At 50.3% G+C, this 21,213-nt stretch overlaps 1 protein-coding gene across 2 annotated transcripts; it reads right to left on the bottom strand.

The window, feature by feature from the left end:
- Nucleotides 1-7,261: 7,261 nt before the first annotated feature.
- Nucleotides 7,262-20,629, bottom strand: LOC142889500 (ataxin-1-like). Of its 2 annotated transcripts, XM_076028295.1 has the most exons (5): nucleotides 20,164-20,629; nucleotides 19,985-20,062; nucleotides 10,375-12,510; nucleotides 9,194-9,762; nucleotides 7,262-9,072 (listed from the first exon to the last, which is right to left on the bottom strand). In XM_076028295.1, the coding sequence occupies exons 3-5, from the start codon at nucleotides 12,271-12,273 to the stop codon at nucleotides 9,051-9,053; spliced, it is 2,490 nt and encodes an 829-aa protein (XP_075884410.1). In that variant the 5' UTR covers nucleotides 12,274-12,510; nucleotides 19,985-20,062; nucleotides 20,164-20,629; the 3' UTR covers nucleotides 7,262-9,050. The 2 variants fall into 2 exon arrangements, with proteins under 2 accessions (XP_075884410.1, XP_075884401.1); XM_076028286.1 differs by lacking the exons at nucleotides 19,985-20,062; nucleotides 20,164-20,629 and adding an exon at nucleotides 16,942-17,366.
- Nucleotides 20,630-21,213: the final 584 nt, after the last annotated feature.

The following is a 21,213-nucleotide window of genomic DNA, read 5'->3' as shown; positions in this document are numbered from 1 at the left end:
CCGTGTCCAATTCAGAACAGGACGCAACATTCCAGCGTCCAGTGCAGGACAATTGTGTATTTGAAGGGACGGTTGCCAACTCTACTTCAGTGGTGCAGGAAGTCCAGTTCAGTGGTGCAGTAAAGTGAGCAGGTGTGATCGTGCAGGAGGAGGAGCACAGCAGCTGCTGAGCCCACCTCAGCTTAGCCTAGCATCGCTTAGCATCCAGCCTGGTCAACCAAAGGTGCAGTTGGTTCCTCTCCTCCAGCTTTTCTCCTCCAGTCACTCCAGTCACTCCAGCTGACTGGCAACTTCAGTCCCAGGTTCCTCTGGTTGCGCCACATTTAGCAGGAATTACCACCCAGGAAGGTGTTTATCGTTGCCTCTTTACACCGCGTAAACAACTGTACACACACGCGCACACACTAATTTCAGCAGAAAAACAAAATCAACGTGATTTAAATAAGACTTCACCAAGTTCCTGAGGGGAAAAAACAAAACAAAACTGTGTGTGAGAAACAAGTCGACAAAATCCAGAGCTTTGACTTTTTGAGTAAGTTAGTTAGAAATGATTCCATCATAGCTGCTCAATGTCTTCACATCACAGTGACACAACTTCTCATTTTTAGAAAACGTGGAAACGTCCCCATAACGTTAGATTTCCCTGCAACGCCACTCACACGTTGTTCACAGGAATCTTCAGCACTTGACTCAGCCGTGATGATGTCACATCTGCCTGTAAACATCCGGCTGGTGATGAAGAGCCGAGAGTGATTCTCGCAAACATTTTCATTTATTCATTTATTTATTTATTTGCTCATTTATTACGAGATGTGCAGTAACCACTTGGTCAGGTTTGTGCATCTGACTGGGGGAATTTTAAGTGGCATCTCCCTCCTCCACCTCCCTCCTCCTCCTCTTGCTCTATTTCCTCCTCCTCCTCCCCCTCCTGCCGCCGCCGCGGTTGCGGAACGCTGCAGGCTCTGTCTGATCCCACCGTGACAGTTTGACGAGCCATTAGTCGGCAAAATTTATCTATGTGTTCAGACTTTCTGTCTGCTGCGGAACAGCGCGTCTTTGTCGTGACTCCCTCTCCACGTAACACAACACAACGCAACACAACAACACCCCCACTCCCTCGAACCCCGCCGCCCTCACAAACCACACGCCGAGTCAAGAGATCCTCCGTCCCTGTGTCTAATCTGCTGCTCAGGAACTCCAAACACCTTTGTTCCTCATCCTGGGTTTGGTCTCCGGGAAAAACTCCACGGAAAGCTGCGTGTTTAGCCCTCTGTTTGCAGCCTCCAGCTAAAAGTGACCCTCTGTCGCAGCATGTCTGCAACAAGTCATAGAACACGTCAACAATAAAAAGGGAAAGTGGCTGTCGGTCGAGTCGACGTCTGCAGATTGGCTGCTGCTCTGGCCAGCTGATGAAATGATTCCAATAAACACAAAGAAAAGAAAACGAAAGAAACGACAAAAACGAACGACTAAAATAGAAAAGTACCATCATAACCAAATAAGAATTTGAATAAAGTCCTGTTTGTTCTCTAGTGGGGAACCAAAACAAACACAAATCAACCACAAACAATGGATGTACGTTTACTATAACATTGTCATTTTTCTATAAATTTGTGTTCCTCATTTTTTCTCATTTTTTTTACTGGTTTCGCACAGTGAAAATGTGTGTGTGTGTGTGTGTGTGTGTGTGTGTGTGTGTGTGTGTGTGTGTTTCACAATCTGGGAAACCTCCTTCACGAAACACATGCAGCATTCAAACTTTGGCAGGAAGTGATGCGGCATGCCGGCTGTGAGTGTGTGTGAGAGTGCGTGCGTGTGTGTGTGTGTGTGTGTGTGTGTGTGTGTGTGTGTGTGCGTGTGTGTGTGTGTCTTAGGCACCGGCTGCCGTCAACACCTGTGTTGACAAAAAAATGAAAAGAAAAAGAGAAGGGTTCAGGAGGAGTGAGATAAGCAGCATGTTTGACCTCTGAGCGAGAGGTCGGCGGCGGCGGCGGCGACGAGGCTTCGCTGCACCTGCGCCGCCTCCTTCCTCGCGGTTTCGGCCTCTTTGTGGCCGCCGTTGTTACCGGCCCGTTGCTCAATGTGTGTGCCTGTGTGTGTGAGAGAGGGAAGAAGCGAGGGAGCAGCGGAGGGCGAGGTCGTCCTCGATAAGAGAGCCGAGGTAAACACTGCCACGGCCACCGCTCGCTGGAGGAAGTGAGAGAGCAAACAGAGCGACGTTCCGATGACTCAGCGCTCCACCTGCAGGGGGGCGGGGGGTCGAAACATTAATAATACATTTATTGGAAAAAAATATGGAATTAATCAACATTTGTTCATTTTAAATAGATTGAAAAAAATGTTTTCTTTAATTTTTTTACGTTGAAGTTTTTTCCCTTTCAACCTCAATCTTTCAACCACTTCCTGTCCTTCATCTCGGCAGCAGATCAATGAACACTTTAATCTTGTTGGCAATATGGCTCCACATGTCATACCAAGCTATGTGTGTGTGTGTGTGTGTGTGTGTGTTGTTGTTGTTGTTGTTGATGCTGATTGCTCGGTGTGATGTTTTCTGGAAACTTTTTGCTTTCTGCCTCATTAACTTCCTCTCCTTTCATCAACTAAATATTTCTCCTGGAGGACATCATAATAAACAGTCGTCAGAGCGCCGTCCACAGTGTCAGTGAAGCAGTGAGAAGAGGCCGAGCAGCAGCCACTGTGAGGTCTGTGTCGCCCTCTGCAGGTCAGACAGGAGAATATTATAAAAGGGGAAACTCCAAAGAAAAAAACAAACATAAAGATCAAGATAAAGTTCAACAAAAAAAAAAAAATGAGGATGTTTTTTCTTTTGTTTTATTTTTTTTTTAATATATCATCTCCATTCCTCTAATAGCAGCAGCAGCAGTAACTGTAGGGGGTGCCACCGCCATACAGATACCGCTAAGATGGCTGTATTCACATGATTTCAGTTGCTTTTGACAAATTGTGACAGAACTTTGGGAGATAAAAAAGTGGCATAAATGTAAAGATGCAGTATCTGTTACCATTCTGACAAGTCTGCTGTTTAGAATGGAATCAGCCGATCAGCTGATCTTCTTTCCCGCCTTATTGTTCACAATCAATCAACGGATTAACGAGATCAATCAGACCTAAAAAATTTAAGAGGCCGCCCGAGGTCCAGATCAGCTCCAATAAAGCTGCAGCTTCATAATTGATGAAGCCTCGCCGGGGTGTGTGTGTGTGTGTGTGTGTGTGTGTGTGTGTGTGTGTGTGGCACGAGGTGTGTTGAGTTTCTGCTGCACTCTGCTGTGTAGAGGACAAAGGAAGGCTCCTGCTGATTTTCCTATCTTCCCTGGTTGAGTTGTGTCAACTCTCGTGAGCTCACAAGGTCAACGGCCTCAGCAGGGCTGCGTCTAGCTGATGGACTTCAGTCTCACACTCATCTTGTACCTTAATTGGCTTCCTGGAGGACTTTCGTTCTGTGATTTATGGTCTCCGGGCCAAAGCAGCCTCGTTAACGGGCAGAAAGAAAAAGTACAAATAAATAGAAAGAAAGAAACACATGAGACAGTTTGAGTTGCGAGTGCTGCACCTGTTCAGGCAATGGAGGAGAATCCTCCTCAGCTTGAAGGTCCAGGCTCAAAGAGGAGGAGGAGCCAAGAGGAGGCTCGTGGTGGTGACATCACGTGTTTCACATTGTACAAGCGCGTAGGACCGTATTGCAAGCGTCGCATTTAGCCCTCTGTTTGCAGCCTCCTGTTGGCTAACATGGATGCTAACATTGGACCTTCCACCTTTAGGGGAGGGGGAAAAAACAAACCTAAACACCATCCGTCTGGTGGCTATCACAGAGGGCTGATTTCTAGAGTTGTGCTTGTTTGACTGCATAAGTCACACTTTAAATATTCGCTGCTTCCACCAGAAATAAAAACTCTCATTTCAAAAGGCTCCTCCTGATGACTCCAGTAGGAATCAGCCTGAGAGTGATGCTTGATCTTCTCATGAAAATCTGACTGACTTGCAGGAGAGGTCAGAGAATCAGCAGAGCAGCAAAAATGTTTACGCTCTCAATACACACACACACACACACACACACACACACACACACACACAGTCGCTGTCTGATGCATTGAAAGCGAGGGAACGTGAGTGATCTGAACAAACATTAACACTCTGAACTCGCTGAAAACTTGACGGATTTGCACACGGTTTGCTTTCTTACAAACGTTCATAACGTAGCAATAATTCTGGATGGTTGAACATGTTGAGAGTGCAGCTTTCTATTAGAAAAAAAAAACCATAATGGTGCTAAGGCAGCCTATCTGCACAAGTTAATACGACTGAGACCACTAAGATTTTCATTTCTTAAGTTAAGTTTAGCCAACAGCTATTTCAGGACAAACTAGTATTTTGTTCACATACAATATTTGTGGTGTCGGTTGTTATTATTCGTTGAGGTGCGTTTCCTGTAACGTTGCAAACCAAGCTAATGCAACTTAGCCTACATCCATTGCTGCTGCATGAACGCAGTCTCATCAGTTCATGCAGCAGAGACACGGTGATCAATGAACTAGAGCTGCTGATATCTCATCCCCCACCTGTTTGATTCAGAGTCTAACGGTGACAACCTGAGATTACAGTCCGTCTTTTTTGTTGTTGTGATAAAAGGGATTAGGATTGGTAGGTGTAAACACAACAAACAATTTGACATATGGAGAGACAGAATAGCTTTTCTTTTCAATATAATTTAACTTAATTAGCAAATGATTTATAATTGGATCGCTTTGTTACAGCATCATGCATTATCATTTCTACAGGAAATTGGTGACTGAAAAAATGCCGAACTTCTGTGCCGCTTGTGGGTGCAGCAACCGTTGCTGTCCACAAACAAAAGCTTGTTAGATCAAATTTCATCTGTAAGATATTGTGTTGCTTTTTGATTAATGTTACAATTTAGTGCTGGTTTGTTTAGTTTAGCGTTTAGCATATACGTTTTTATTAAACATGGGTGTGTGCCAGCGTGTGTGCGTGTTTTTGCTATTTTCACATGAAAGCCCGTGGTTATAAATTATTAATAAGTATGCAGTATCATAACTATGCTTATAACCTTTATAACAAACCAAACCGCTCGAAAATCGTTTGAACAGAGAGCAATTTAGGGCTATTTAAAATAACATGCACGATAAGAATACATAGTTATGAGTGAGAGAGGCGGAGCCAGGTGACCGTGCCAAGATGGCCGCCAGTGCGGACGTTCGATTCCATTGGCCAGCAGCGCGGATATGTCATAGCCTTCTGTAGATATCTATGGGCCACACTGTTACTTACATTGAGATCATTAATAGCGTGGGCGCCATTTATGCATCATTGTATCTGGCAGACCAGTGACGCCAGTTAAACAACGTAATCAAACACAGGAGGTGGGCCCTTAAGAACACTGCGCTTTGTGCATCAAATAAAGACAAATTCCTCCGTCCAGAATGGTCTCAATGCACTGAAGCAGAGCGACCTTCTCTGTTGAAAATAAATACTTGATATCACAAAATGACAAAGAGCAAAAGAGAGAAGAATGCAGCTCGTGCACTCCAGGGCTGCAGCATCCAAATCATTCAACACTCTGAAGGAAGAGGCAGTGGGAAGTAAATCTTCCCTTTGCTCCTCAGACGGATGTGAAGCAGGTTTGTTTTTATTAGACACCCGCCCCCCAGCCTCATCCCTCATCCCTACACAGAGAGAGAGAGAGTGAGAGAGAGAGAGAGAGAGAGAGAGAGAGAGAGAGAGAGTTTGTGTGCTGCTTTCTTTCATTTATATTTGGCCTGCAACATTTTTCTTCTTCTGTGGTTTGAATGTCGACGCTGGCAAAACTAAACAGGGCAACACACCATCTTCTTCTCGCAGCACCAAGAAATTAAGTCAACGCTCTAGTCTGGTGTGTAGATGAGATGAAGGCCCTGCTGTCTTCACGCTCATTTCAAACACTGCACACTGCAATCAAATGCACTCACTGAGAGGCGCAGAGTTTTTGTTGTTTGGTTTTTAGAGTCTTTATTTCCTTGAATATATCTGATCAAATGAAAAAACTCAAAACATCTGAAGGAAAGATAAAACAGTTTCCAGCAAACCTCAACGCCATCAAACAGAAGGGGGGGACACTATAGATACATAATACATACTGTACGTACGGACATAATGTATCTTAGCTGAGATTTCGCCAAACAAAACTAGACCCAAACTCCAAAACAATCTTCACTTCAAGTCTTTCACTTCCTGTTGGTTCCTGTAGGCTCGTCTGCGGTGCTGCAAATGAAAACTTGGCTGGAAGCGGCGTCCTCGCTTTCTGTCCGATCAAGGATGAGGGATCATTTCCCTCTCTCTCTCTCTCTCTGATTAAACCTCCCTTCAGAACTCTGTACACGGGATCGGTGTTCCTCCTCGCCACCAGAGGCAACGTCAATCCAAGACAGAATGGAAGACTTTGGCTATTTACACTTCTCTGAGATGTCGCAGTCACATCTCGGACACGCTGTACATCACACAAAACGACCCCTCCCCCCTCCTCACCCTTCCCATGGCCCCGTATGACAAAGTGCATTTCCATAAATTCAACCACAGGGTGGTGCTAATACACCGTATTCAACATTAAAAAAGAACAATTTTTAAAAAAAATCTCTTTTTTTGTGGCTTTGTTTACGATTATTGTATGTATACATATACATATATACATATATATGTATATATATATACGTGTGTGTATATGTATATATATATATACGTGTGTATATATACACACACGTATATATGTATACATACATATATATGTATCTATATACATACATATATATACATATATATATAAAGATTTGCTTACATTGAAATCCCCCAAACACCTGAGGCCCATCCTAACAGGTATGTTTTACCTAACATCTAATTAAAACAGAACATATCAGGTGAGTATGAGAAGAAAAGGGATATTTGAACATTTTGAGAAAGTGCACATACTGGATTTCAAGCAAAATCTTGGCTAAATACACGCTTTCAGCAATCAGGTGCATTGCCTAAAAACATTTGTGGCCTTCCAACCTTTTTATAAATTTCTCTGTGGCATGATGTCACTCAATGTCTGTTATGAAATCAAAAAAGGAAAAAGAAACATTAGTCAAGAAAGGGGTCGAGGGGGCAGGTGTTTACAGCGACAAAGTGATGAAAATCCAACTCTACTTTAACAGTGAAAAAATATAAGACCACATTGTTGAGAAGAACAGTCAGTGGGCAGTGTTAAGCCTGAGCAGTCGAACAAGAACACAACAGTCTGCTGTTACACAAACAAAAACATACAAAGAGATTCAGGTCGATCTAATGCGTGAGTCAAATTAAATTCTGAGGAGGATGGTTCCAATATTCCCTCCCTCAGCACGCACGCACGTACACGCACGCACACACGTACACGCACACGCGCACACACGTTTACAAAAAAAAAAAATCCAAGCACATTGGTGACCTTTTGATGATACCTGAAGTGACAGAACTTCCTAACGGTGACTCTCATGGAATGATTGAAAAAGGAGGCGCGGTGGCACATACAGTACATAGACTACATGAGGATTAGAATATCTATACACACGCTGTACACTCTAGGATACAATTTAACTGTACACCACCCAACACTTGCTGGCTAGTAAACTCTCTCTCTCTCTCTGTATAGTAACTGTCTCTGTCATCAAAAATATAAAGTCCAGATCTTTTTCACCCCCCAGGTGTGTTTACATTCCCTGCTCAAAACGCTTTTCTCGCTCCCAGTGCCGCACAGGAAGCCTGCAGGCCCTCCAACCACGTCACGTGGTGTCAGCTGACGTTGTAACCGGCAGGTCAGAAGCACAGACGGCGCCGCCCACCACCACCACCACTGCCGCCGCCGCCGTCGCCGCTACCACCGCTACACGCTTCATCAAAGTGCTGCTGCTCAGATCGCTCACAAAACAAAGAAACTGTGACTGTGGACACAAACACACACACACACACGCACACACACACACACACACACACTGTTCCTGAGTATGAAGCGTAGGACATAAGTTTTGGCTCTACTCTAAATGACAACCCAGCATGGGGAGAGCAAGTGCTGCAGTAGTCTGGTGTGACCTGTTGGGGCACTAGAGGTTTCCCCACGTGCTGCTCTCTACTGCATATTGAAGCAAGTACAAGACCTCCGCCAGTGGCTTCCTGACAAGTTGGGCGCGACGCTTCAGGTGGGGCTTTGATGAGTCGTTCAGTTTCACTTGGCTGAGATCGGTGACTCGTTTTATGGCAAACAGTGTGAATTCTCCTTTTACCACTTTAGCAATGTTTTCAAACAATCGTTTGAAACCTGCGCTGCTGCATGACTTCGGCCTAAAAAAAAAAAAAGATCAACTGTGTTGGATGATCGAGTTTAGCAGTGACCTCACAACGTGTAGTTAACCTGGCCAACTCGAAAATGTCTTTGTTCGTTTCATGCTGTTTTGCTGCCCCCAAGTGGTCAAAACGTTTAAAAGGTAAAGCGGCAATGTTTCAGGACGGCTGTCGGAGAGATGAAGGAATCAGCACGTGGGGAAAAAAAACTCATGAGTCGGAGCGCACAGTCAGCGATTTACATTCAGGCCTTTTCTTCAATCCCATGATGATATTTGCAGACTGTATTGACGACTGAGCTCAGAGTTTCTCAAACACACTAATCTGGATTGATACATACAAAGCACACACACACACACACACACACACACACACACACACACACACACAGGTCCACACACCCGTGAAAGCACACACATCTGCAATGCTATGAGAAAAATAAACCCTCATCAGATACACAAGGCAGCAGAAGTCAGTCCAGTCTCCTTTGACTCCGCCCACCCAGCCGCTCCTCACTGGCTCTGTGCTGCGAGGCGACTCACTGCACGACTCGTCTACATCCAACGTGTTTTGTGAGACGTGCAACAAAACGCGATCTCGCTCCGGGCGCCGTCCGCACTGCACTCCTTCTCCTCTTTCTTCCCACCGCCGAGGTTGATTGCACTGATCTCGAGGCCGACGCTTCATCGCAGACACTGAACTTGTCTGAAGGAAAAGAAAATAGCCAAAAACAAAACAACAGGTCAGCAGTGTGAACTGCGCAGTGTGAAGAGTCTCCACAGAGGGAAGGTGAAGGGAGGCAGTCGTCCACTATTTGATCAAGCACCTTTCACTGCCGGCGTTGGAGTGGCCCTCGATGCTGATCTTCACCTCCTGCGGGATGAAGGAGGGCTTGGGCAGAGTGACGGGAGGCTCCTCCTCCGCCCTCTCAGTCTGGTCTCGCTCCGGAGCCGACCAGCGCCTCTTGCGGGCCGCCGGCCGCTCCTGCTCGCCGCCGCACTGCGCCTCGCCAGCAGGCAGCGGCTGAGTCACCGAGTCCTGTCTCTCCGCTTTGGAGACGGCGGGTGTCGTACGTCCCAGGTAGAGTCCCGGCGGCGGCGGCGGCTGCCCGGCACCGCCCACCCGCCCCAGCTCACTCAGGGTGGCGCCAGTCCTGGCGGGGGAGGAGTCGGCCAGGTGCCCGGCCTTGAGCTTGGCAGCGGCGGCGGCGGCCGGCTGGCTGTTTGTCAGCGTGCCGTTCCTCAGGCTGCGCAGGGTGAGCGACACGCACACGTCGCCCACACACAGCTTGGCGCAGGAGAGCTCGAAGAGCTGGGTGGTCCGGTCCGGGCAGCAGGAGGACCAGCCCTGGCCAAACACGAAGAAGGGGTACTCCACCAGCACCTCCACACACACCTGCCGAGAAGCACACACAAGCACGGCGTCACAGCTTTGCAGAATGATAAGACTCATAATTAGGGCCGTCAAACAATACATTTTTTTAATCGCAATTAATCACAGAATCTTCATAGTTAACTGTGATTAATCACAGTTTGAATTGTATGTGTAAAAGTCTGTTATTTTGCATTTCAAGGCAGTATTAACCCCATAATGTAGCAGAACTCGGCCAGAGAGGCCGACTAGGGGTCAGTAAGAGGGACATAATGCTCACGCCGGGTTCACACCAGGTGCCGCAGCTTCTGCTTCTTGACTTGACAACAACTCCTCTCTTCCTCTCTTCCCCTGTCCCACTCTGTTGCTCTCTTTCGTGTGCATGTGTGTGCATGTTTGTTTGTTTTCATCTCTCTCACACTCTGTTTAGATACTGACGAATATAATGTACACAAAAATGATCGCATTTGTCCATGGCAGTATTTTATTTTGAAAATTTACCGGATGTTTCTTTGAGTGACTTCCTCACGGCTCGCGCTTTGTTCAGACAAAGATCTTTGCGAGACAGCTCTGGATGGGAGCGAACTGATGGCGACGGCGGCTTGAGAAGAACGCAGGTGGGTGACCGGGACGTACCTGTGCTTTGAGCTCCCCCACGGAGAACTGGATGACCACCACGTTGGGAGTCTGGCCGCTGTCGATGCGCTCCACCGTGCTGGAGTCGATCTTGAGCTCGCTGCTGATCTCGGCGCTCTGGATGAAGTCCTCCGTCTTCAGGTCCTCCACCCGCTTCAGCTCCCCGTCGGCCAGCTGGATGATGGAGCCTCGCATGAAGAACGGCGGCAGCGTGACTGGGGAGGGGGGGGCGGAGACGGAGGGCGGGGCCTGGATGGGGGCGGGGGCGGCGGTGGGAACGGGGACGGGGGGCGACGGGGCCGCCACGGCCACGGCGGGGGCCGGGTTGGAGGGCGGCGCCGGCAGCGCCGGGGCGTGGGCAACAGCAGGGGGCGCCTGACCCCCGTCCGGCCCCAGCGCCTCGCACTTGGACAGGGCCGTGGCCAGGTAGGCGTGCGGCATCGCCGTGGAAATCTGGGGGGCGGCGGCCGTCAGGGTGGCGGCGGCGGCCGGACGAGCGGTCTCCGCCTCGGCGCCGCTGTTGGCGCTGCTGACCGGGATGAGCAGCGACTGGCCGCTGGGGATGAGCAGGTGCTGCGGCAGGGCGGCGTGGTAGCCCAGCGGGGGCTGGTTGGTGCTGGTGATGTAGCCGATGATGGGGGGCTGCGGTGAGGAGTACAGCTCCTCGGGCGCCACGCCCGTCTGGATGAGGGCGTGGGGGGTGACGGATTTGACCACCTCGGCGGGGGCAAAGGAGGACGACGACCTGGTCGCCGCCGGCCTCCCTCCTTTCTCCGCCTGCAGCAGCGAGATCTTACTGCCGTGGACGCCGTCGCGCTCTGGCACGTGGCTGTGCTGGGCGAGCAGCACCAGCGAGGTCTGCAGCCCCGCCGGGTTCTGGCCGTAGTCGGCCGGCAGCAGGATGTGCCTGGCTTCGTAGCTCTGGAGCTGCTGCTGCTGCTGCTGCTGCTGCTGGTGCTGCTGGTGCTGCTGCTGCTGGTGGTGGTGGTGCTGGTGGTGGTGGTGGTGGTGCTGGTGGTGGTTGGCCACCGGCTGGCCTGGCGAGCGGCTGTGCTTGACCAGCTCCGCCTCCCCGTTGGGGGCGCCGCCCTTTGCCAGCTCCTCGGGCTTCTTCCCGACGGTGCCGTCTGCGTACTGGAGCAGCAGCTGGGGCGGCGCCAGGGTGAGCGTCTGGGGGAGGACGGCGGCGGTGGCATGAGGGTGCAGCTGGAGGTGGGCGGTGGTGGCGGCGGCTGCAGGCGCCGGAGTCAGCGGCGACCTGCCATCCAGCTGGATGTACTGGCCAGCGACCTGCGGCGGGGCCGGGGCCGCCAGCGACACGGGGGCCAGCTCGGCCGGCGGCAGCCCGATCTGGAAGGCCTGCTCCTGCTGCTTGGCGTAGCTGTCCAGGTGGGGGCGCTGGCCCACAGCGGCAGCGCTGGAGGTGGAGATGATGTGCGAGGAGATGTAGCCGGCGTACGGGCCCGAGGTGATGAACTGGACGTTGGGGCCCAGCTGGGCGAACTGGATGGTGCCGGCGGGCTGCTGGGGGAGGGCGGTGGAGTAGACGGCGGGCAGGGACGCCAGCGGGACGGCTGAAACCGGGGGAGGGGCGGCCGAGACCGGGGGAGGGGCGGCTGAGGAAGAGGAGACGGAGGAGGAGGAGGAGGAGGAGGAGGAGGCGGCGACGCACCTCGGGCTCTCTGCGTCCCGTGTTCTGCAGCGCTCACTCGCCACGCTGGCCAGCCACGCCAGGTTCTCGGCGTGGGGGCTGTCGCCCGCCACCCCTACCGGGGTCGTCGCCACGGCAACCGGCACCGGCACCGGCACCGGCACCGGCACCGGCCGCTGCTCCAGCGCCAGGATCTCACGCTTCTTGGGCGGCAGGCAGCCGTTACTGCGCTCCTGGTTGGACTTCATGGTGTCTCGAGTGGTCTGGCTGTTCCCGGGCGGTGCCTCTCAGCTCCTCCGCGAGCTCCAGCCGTCTGTCTCACCTTGTGGCTTTTTTTGTGCGTTTCTGTTTTTTCACAGGCAGGCGGCTCCAGGTGTCAGACCCGACAGCACGGCGGCGGCGGCACAGCTCACGGAATGAGCTCCAGAAACTTCATGAGGTATCATTTCTGAGCAATGCGCCGCCTCCGCAGTGTCAGCAGGAATCTGGCGGCAGAGAGAAGTTCAGGTTAGACGCCATGGGAATTTGAAATCAAACCTCCGTGTCACATTTAGCTCTTATCTCATCAATAGACACCGATAAATAGAAAAATACCACATTGTTTCTGCTATTAGGTCTGCACACCTGTTGTTTTGCCACAAGGTGATACCAGGTACCTGGTACAGCAGGATATAATACCTGCTTTTCTAATGCACTTGAACGCCACACTCATGCCCTTTACATCTGCAGGCTTCCCTCAGATCAGCCTCGGCCACCTGCACCAACTCCTCTGCTGAAACATTAACCAGCCACACATGAGCAACCTTTGCTGACACACACCAGAGTGCAGTGCAGCTGTGTGTGTGTGTGTGCGCACGCGCAGACATTTACATAACATGGGAAAAGCTCTCTCATGTTTTCCCGTGCCAAGCTGGAGTTTCCTGAACTGCATTGTGTGCACATGTGTGTGTGTGTGTGTGTCTGTGTGTGTGTGTGTGTGTGTGTGTGTGTGTGTGTGTGTGTGCACGCACTGTTGGCTGTTATCTTGCTCCAGGCACTGGAGTAAGAAAGCAGAGCAGAGTGAGAGGACAACAGCACAGAGTAGCAGTCTCAGTGGAGTGTTTGTGTGTGTGTGTGTGTGTGTGTGTGTGTGTGTGTGTGTGTGTGTGTGTGTGTGTGTGTGTGTGTGTGTGTGCGCGCTTTTCCGTCTATGTTAAAACACCACCCGGCCTCGTGTTGAGTCAGTGGGGCTGCTGTAAATACATCATCCACCTCCAGACAGGAACTGTGGGTCAGTCGGCACACAGAGAGAAAAAAGCAGTGAAAACAATATGGCCGGGATGGGATTTGTGGAGCATTTTGCAGAAGGCGTAAACAGGCTTCAGTTGCCATCCGCCAAGTGCTGCAAAATTCCCCCCCCCCCCCCCCCCCCCCACCGCCGGTTGGGTGGTGCTCAAAGTTCAAAGGTCAAAGGTAAAAACCAAGTGTTCAATCAGGTGGAGAGTGAGTTTGCTCGGGGGTTTTCTGGAGTGAGCAGCAGAGCTGAAATAAATCTAGAGGTGGATGGAACACACCTGCCATATGGAGGCAAGTTGGAAAGAGACACTTCAGTGTCAACAGGCTGACTGACTGCAGGGGCAACATTAGGAACATGATGGCACAGCTGAATCCAGCCTCCCTGTGAAACTTTCTTGTGCTGCCTTTTAGCGCAGCAGCAGCAGCAGCAGCAGCAGCGCAGGTTCTTTATCAGGGTGACCGTTCTTTCCTGCAGGCTTATCTGTGGGTCAGTGCACAGCACTCCGGGTTGTTCATTAGCCAATGCCCCACACACACACACACACACACACACACACACACACACACACACACACGCATGCAGAAATGTATGACACACACTCACACCAACGTCCATTCATTTTTTTCGCTCCTCCCCCTGCGTTCTATTGACAACAGCCTGGGCTTTTTCACAAAGTGCTGGATTGTATTTTCTAAACGACAGAGGTGCTTGAATAGGCACAAACGGAGCAACAACGCAGACATTAGCTGCGTTTCCAAAACCTAAATATGGCAATAAGAAGTGGTGATGGAAACACAGCTCCACTTGGAAAAACTTCTCAAATACGGCTAAAAGGTTTTGACGCTCTCATGAGGTGGTTTTTCACACGGATCCATATAGAGGAATATTGCAAAAGTGTCATGGAAACACTTTGTTCACATTGACACGTCAGCGGACGTGACGTACGGGGTCACGTGACCAGTTTACTGACCAGTGAAAGTGGCGCGTCATGATTGGTCGGAGGAGGAGACAGAATATTTTTTACAGGTCATCAAAGAGAAAAATGTAACAACCATTCTGGACAGCAAACGAACGTAAAACAAAAGCAAACTTAAATCTCATGAAATCTCGCAGGACGAGATTTGACCAGAATTATGGCTGATGCGCTTCACACCACTCAATGGAAACACCTGCAAATCGCAATTGTACTTTGTCAAAATTTTAGAAATATCGCTTATTTTGCAAAAAACTGTCATGGAAAACGCAGCTACTGAGGGCGAAGAAAAGTAAGTTTGAAAAAAAAAAAAAAAAGCAACCCTGGTCATTTCCTATTGACACGCAGCTCCCATCTAAACACTTTCTATGTCAAGGTCACTGCATCAAAAAAAACAACAAAAAAACACAGACACTGAAAAGAAGCCCTCATCCCGGCCCGGTTCGGTTCGGTTCGGCCCGGCGAGGATCCAGCAGATGTAACAAAGGAAGGAGAGCAGCAGCGCTGGAGGGAAACAGAAGAGGGGAGCGAGGTGTCGGGGAGGGCCGTGTGAAAACGACGGAGCGGCGCAGAAGGAGGCGAGGGAGTGAAAAAGGCGGAGGGGGGAGGAGGGATTAGCGGCGGCGAGGAGAAAAGAGGGAGAGAGTGGGAAGAAAACAGAGCGCTGCCTCTCCTGACCCACATTGAGCAGCAGCCAGTGAGCGCCTGCCGCCCTGCAGCAGTGGAAAACACGGCTCCTCCCATCGGACGCACTCGCGCAGCACGGTAACCCCCCCCCCCACCAACCCACCTCACCCCCGCCGCCTCGGCGACGCCGTGTCAACGCTGTGGCGGCGGTGACATCATCGGCCACCGCGGCGGTATTTTGGGTAGACAAAGTCAAAACGGCAGGTAGGAGTGAGGGGAGGAGGGAGGAGGAGGGAGGAAGAGGAGGGGGGGGGGGGGGGGGAGGGCGTCGCTTCCTTCTCCTGACGTGACCCGCACGTCCACATAACAAGGCGTCCCTGTGGATTTTCCAGCGTCGGCCTATTAATAGAACAGCGACACCTCGAAAACACAGCCACACGACAAGAGAACAAAGACGACGCCGCACCGAGTCGGTCGCCTCGTCCACCACCGTCACCTCTCCCATCAGTGCAGGGGGATGACAACAAGGAGGAAGAGGAGGAGGAGGAGGAAGCTACCACTCTCTGTTCCACTCATCACGCTGATGCTTTTCAGCTCAGACACTGATGGAGCGAGCTGCCATGTGATCCTCTTTCATACTCCCACATGAGGGGGAGAAATAAGAGGATGCACACACACACACACACACACACACACACACACACACACACACACACACACACACAGCAGTGCAGCAGCGTCTCCCTGGTTCCTCGTCACCATACATGCAGACGAGATGTTTTCATTCATCCCCCGCTCAGTCCTCCCGGGAGTCACATCCTGAGGCCTGCGTCCCTCCCTCCGACCCCCCAGAGCGCCCCGGTGGCCCACCGCTTATCGCCTTCCTCACACCAATCCACGTCTACTTGTCGACCAATGATGTCGGGGCGGTGCAAAAAGAAGAGTGTTTGGTGACGACGTCTCCCGATTCTGGGATTCACACGAGAACACTCCGTTGCAAAAATAATGAATGAGTGACTGCAACTCACACCACTGTGAGGGCTGAGATGAGTTGTATGTATATATACATATATAACCCACACAGATATATATGCACACATATATAAAAATAACTATCTTCCACCTGCCAGACTGCAGTGAAAGTCCTGCACAGCTAACAGGCTATAAATAGAAAACAAAACCATCATTATCAATCTGAGCTCCAGCATGAAACACAGTGGGGTGTGTGTGTGTGTGTGTGTGTGTGTGTGTGTGTGTGTGTGCATTCAGTGCATGTACGTGTGTGGCTTGCTGCACATAAACAGCCCCCCCCCCCCCCGGCGCCCAGGACGACGTTACAAACACAGCAGCGGTGGCAGCAACACAGCAACGATCAATACATTGCTCCGCTACCCGCCTCTTCCTGCTCCTCTTCCTCCTCTTCCTGCCCCTCCACCCTCCAAAATACCCCATAGAGCCATTTCACTGCTGCCCTGCTTGGCCCTCCTCCGCCTGCCTGTGCCTTTAAGAGGCGGAGCTCCGCTGTGGCAGGCTGGAGCAGACATTAGGAGCAGCCACTGGGTTCAGGCTGCTCGGCTCCACAATGACTCTGGTTCTGCATCACTGCTCCACACACAACAATCACATGGCGGCGGCGGCGCGTGTACATGCGTGTGTGCATGCGTGTGTGTCCCCAAGTGCGAGTGCACGTGTGTGTGTGTGCGCGTGTGTGTGTGTGCGTGTGGGCATCCCTCTCGGCGGACGACGCTGAGAGGCGAATGATGCTGTAGAATCCTGCAGCTGTGATTCCGCTCAGACGCAGAAGAGCGTCGCCTCCAGAGGGAGGAGAGGAGGGGAGGGGGGAGGAGGAGGAGAGGGGGGTGGTGGAGGATAGGAGGAGGAGGGGGTCTTTACAATGACAGCCGGAGCGAGAGAGAGTAGTAGCAGAGCAGACAAATACTACTGTGACACAAACGGAGAAGAAGAAAAGACATGACCCCACTACACCACCTCCTCCTCCTCCTCCTCCTCCCACTGGTTCGAGGACTAAGAATAGCTCACCAGTCTGTCCACTGCCACTGCTTGCACTGCATGTCCAAGATTTCCTCCTGGCCGCTCGGCGAGCGCGCACACATGCATGCGTGTGTGAGAGAGAGAGAGAGCGAGAGAGAGGCAGAGCGCGTTGCGTTGCAGGAGACGTGTTTCCTCCGTGTCTCCTCTTCCTCAATCCTCCTCCGCTCCGCTGCGCCTCTCCAGCCTCGCGCACCGTCCGGGCTCTCCGCCGTCTCGGCCGCCGCTGAAGCCGAGGCCGCTGTCTCTCCCGGCGGAGGAAGTTTCCCCACGTCCGACTCTGCCTCAGAGCCCAGTCACTGCGTTCAAGGCTGCTCCATCGTGTTGTTACGCAAGGCCAGCGAGCAGCCAGTGAGCAGCCAGCAAGCAGCCAGCTCCGTCTCTGCCTGGCTGCTACTCTCACTCTCTCTCCCTCCCTCCCTCCCTCCCTCTCTATCTTACTGTTCCTGCCTCCCTCCCACCCTCCCTCCTCTCTCTCTCTCTCTCTACTCCACTGTCACGGCTCCTCCCCCCAGCCAGCCTCATCAGCCGCATCAGGTATTCATTCAAAAAAACACACTCTACTTGGCTTAGCGCCCAGACTACGCTCGCACAGAGTGGGAGGGAGAGAGGGAGGAGGCTACAGACAGAGAGGGACGGAGGGAGGGATGGAGGGAGAGCAGAGAGGCTTTGCTCAGACACACACACACACACACACACACACACACACACACACACACACACACACACACACACACACACACACACACACACAGTGCATGGATGTGAATAAACGGGATTTTCACATTGGCACATGCAGCCGAGGCGCCAGCACATATGCACTCGAGCAGAGGATTAACTTGTGCCATGGCTTCGCCGTTCCACCACACCGGCCCATTGCCGTTCACTTCCACAGACGCAGCCCCCCCCAATACACACACACACACACACACACACACACACACACACACACACACCGTCGGCGCGGAAACAAATCTCTTCATAATCTGCCCCATGAGCTGCTGCCCTACAATCAGAGTCTCTACTGAGCCGCCAGAGCGACTCAGAGTCACCAGCCTGCAGCCTCTCTCCTCCTGTTTATTGTACTGCAGGGAAGGCAGGGGGCATTGATAACACACAACCCCCCCACCCACCCACCCAGTGGGACCCGCTACTCCTCATCCTGTGCAGTAGTCGGAGCGGAGGTGCAAGATGGGCACCCAGCCCCCCGACTTTCACACATCTGCCCCTCTGGCTGCTGGGTGCTGTGCTGCTCAGCGCCATCACCCCGCAGAAGAAAGAAGAGAAGGTGGTGGGCTCCGTTCCTGGGTCCTGAGGGCTCAGTCCCTGGGGAGTTTGTATTAAAGATATATTACAGCACCGATGAAGACAGGATCTGATTGGCGGGTTGTGCACTGCAGCGTTGCACCTCAAAAGAAGAGTGTTTCAGTTACTTTGGGAGGTAGAATTGAAAAGTAAAGCATTCTCCTTTCCAGAAAGCCTCCTCCTACAGGACGTGTCTGCAAGGTTGTTGTTACCAACGCTGCTGAGGGAATCTTCCCAAGAATTCAACTATCAGAACTTTAGCAGCGTCACAACCATAGGCAGCAGTATGGAAAGGAAACACGGCAGCAGTGTGAAGCACAGAGGACAAAAGATTGTTGTTTTCTCGCCTTGGAACGGATCTATGCTCTCTGAAGGTCAGAGCTAAAATCAGTCAAGCAAGCAGAAATAAGCTGTTCAGCAAGGAAATGCAGCTGGACTGAAGTGCAGTCAAATGTGTTTTTAACCACTGGATTTCCATTCTAATATAACATGAGCAGCCTTGAGAACCCACCGCAGGTGTGAGGTGTGAATGAAATGCCATCTGTGACTGTTTCGAGCTTGTCACCAATGGATATGGCGAAGGAAGTGCCTGTAGTTTTGAGTCTTTTTCCCCTGCAGTGAATTATAGACCATATTTCAATACTTTTTAGGCAGCTTTTCCAAAGACCAATGACTGGCAACAACACTCACTATTGGGTAAGCCTTATTGTTCGCTGTAAAAGTGGCCTTTCCTCATGCCTGACTTAAACTTATCAAAATCTGCTGAAATCCCTTGTTAATACATGATCACTAATGGTACATGTATCATACACAATGCGAAGCCCGTTTGCATAGTCGGCAGGAACTTTAAAGTCGTACGGCTGTCTCGAAGATGAAAGCTAATGCAACCCGTGTATCATTCAAAAGAGTTATGTCATAATGACACACAGCTATGGGTTCACTTTACACTATGCAAATGCATGCACTTCATTAGTAACCTGAATAAATCAGAATCTAGTCAACAGTATGGAGACGGCTATTTTACAGACAACCCATCCTGACCCCAGTACTGCCATTGATGCTCTCTGCTTGACTCAGTGTGGCTTTATTAGAAAACCTGTTTCTGAGTCTTTCTGAGGGTTGTATATTCACGTGTTGTGTGTATACAAATGATCACAAAAATTATCTGAGTTGAGTCTTGATTTCCTGTTACTGTTCTGTGAAACTAATCACAAAGAGGGCCGCATGACAACAACTGGACACGGCCTTTTTGATAACAGTTACTGGAAGTCAGACACGACCAAATGACACGACTGTCAGGATGTGTCTATTCATACTTTCCCTCTGTACACTACAACCACAGACGAGAGGGCTGCACGTGTAACATTCCTGCGCGTGGTGGACACATACTGAGAGGAAGCGCTATAACAAGGTCCAGGTTATATCATCATGCAGGCAGTTACTTTAAAGAGGGGTGTGTGTGTGTGTGTGTGTGTGTGTGTGTGTGTGTGTGTGTGTGTGTGTGTGTGACAAAGATGAGCCACAGCAGGAGCAGCAATAGTAGCAGTAGTAGTAGTAAAAAGGCCCATCTTCCCTACCCAATAACTATCAATATGGCATCCACTATTCAGTAAAAGCTCCCTCTTCATTTACGGACACAAAAATGACATTATCATTTCACTCCTCCATTTTTTTTAAACTGATAGACTGTTGAAAGCCTCCCAGTGCTCTTGCTCTTACTCTTACTCACACAGCCTTCAGCATGAACAAATGAGCGAGGATTCAGCCGGGTTCCTGTTGCTGCCAGTCGTGGCTTGAATGACCTTTACTGCAAAGCAAAGCAAAACAAGCTGTAATTTCACTTCTGGAGGAACGTTTCTCAAGCTGCAACGCTTTCACCACTAGGAGGAAATGAATCATTTGACCTACCTTGAAAAAGTTTCAGCGCCCAAGTAAGCATCACATTGTTGAGCTGCATCCTCGCTGGTTGTCACAGAGGGAAATGAGTTTGCTGGCTGCTGCTGGCTGCCATGCAGCGGACATGTCCGGGCATGTCACTGACCATCTTCGTACACAAATCAGGGAAGCACGTACGACGCAAACAGCCTCGCACCGGAAGAAAGTTGTTTCCCAAAGTGGACGAGTGAACTCAGTCTGAACCCATCCGTCATCTCCTGCTGCTACCGGGGCAAAGAGGTCTCCTCGGCGATCACATTGTTCATTCTACAAAATATGTCCAATTCTACGAAATACAATACTGCTAAGATCGCGTGGCAGGCGAAGTAAATTAGCGTGGCTAACAACAACTAATGACTTAAACCAGTGGAATGTGGTAAAGCAGACATTAGTGAAGAAATATCAAATGAGTCATGAAATGGGGGGAAAATGTATAGTAAATAATTTGGGGTTTGAATCATTTCAATTTAAATGTACGAGGGCAGCGCCGTAGTTCGTATACAAACACAAGCGTGCCAAAAATAAAAGCCTGGCATGCTAATTTTAGACGTGTCGACACTAGGTACTTTTCCAGCGATGGTTTAGTGTAGTGTAGTAGTTAACCAAGTGTGTAACTGCATGACAAGCTCACGCAAAGTCACGATGATTAACACACACACACACACACACACACACACACACACACACACACACACACATTTAAAATTTTACAGTTATCAACAATTAGCATTGTGTGTGTGTGTGTGTGTGTGTGTGTGTGTGTGTGTGTGTGTGTCTATCTATATCGATAGATAGATATGTATACTCCTTTCTACATTGTAGATACATATTGAAGACCGAAAATATGTGAGCAAGCAATACATATGAAATTATGTAGCAAAGAAATTTTTTTTGAATAACTCTAAATGTTTTAAATAAAGGGTGGAGGGTGGCTATTGTAAAGAAATGAAAAAATTACGTTTTTGAGTTATGTCACACTTTTTTGTTTACTACATAATACTACATATATATATATATATATAT

Source organism: Nelusetta ayraudi, unplaced genomic scaffold (genome assembly GCF_046127955.1).
Source record: "Nelusetta ayraudi isolate G7.1 ecotype Tasmania unplaced genomic scaffold, CSIRO-AGI_Nayr_v1 ptg000003l, whole genome shotgun sequence".
In the NCBI taxonomy this organism is placed as follows: Eukaryota; Metazoa; Chordata; class Actinopteri; order Tetraodontiformes; family Monacanthidae; genus Nelusetta; species Nelusetta ayraudi.
Note: the sequence above shows the minus strand (reverse complement) of the source record. Positions and strands in the feature narration are given on the sequence as shown.

Bases quoted from the DNA above. Each gene is read 5' to 3' on its own strand.
- LOC142889500 (XM_076028295.1), bottom strand. From the start codon at position 12,273: ATGAAGTCCAACCAGGAGCGCAGTAACGGCTGCCTGCCGCCCAAGAAG. The intron at 9,763-10,374 runs GTACGTCCCGGT...GCTTCTCGGCAG, and splicing joins TGGGGGAGCTCAAAGCACAG to GTGTGTGTGGAGGTGCTGGT. The intron at 9,073-9,193 runs GTGCTTGATCAA...CTTTTCCTTCAG, and splicing joins TCCAACGCCGGCAGTGAAAG to ACAAGTTCAGTGTCTGCGAT.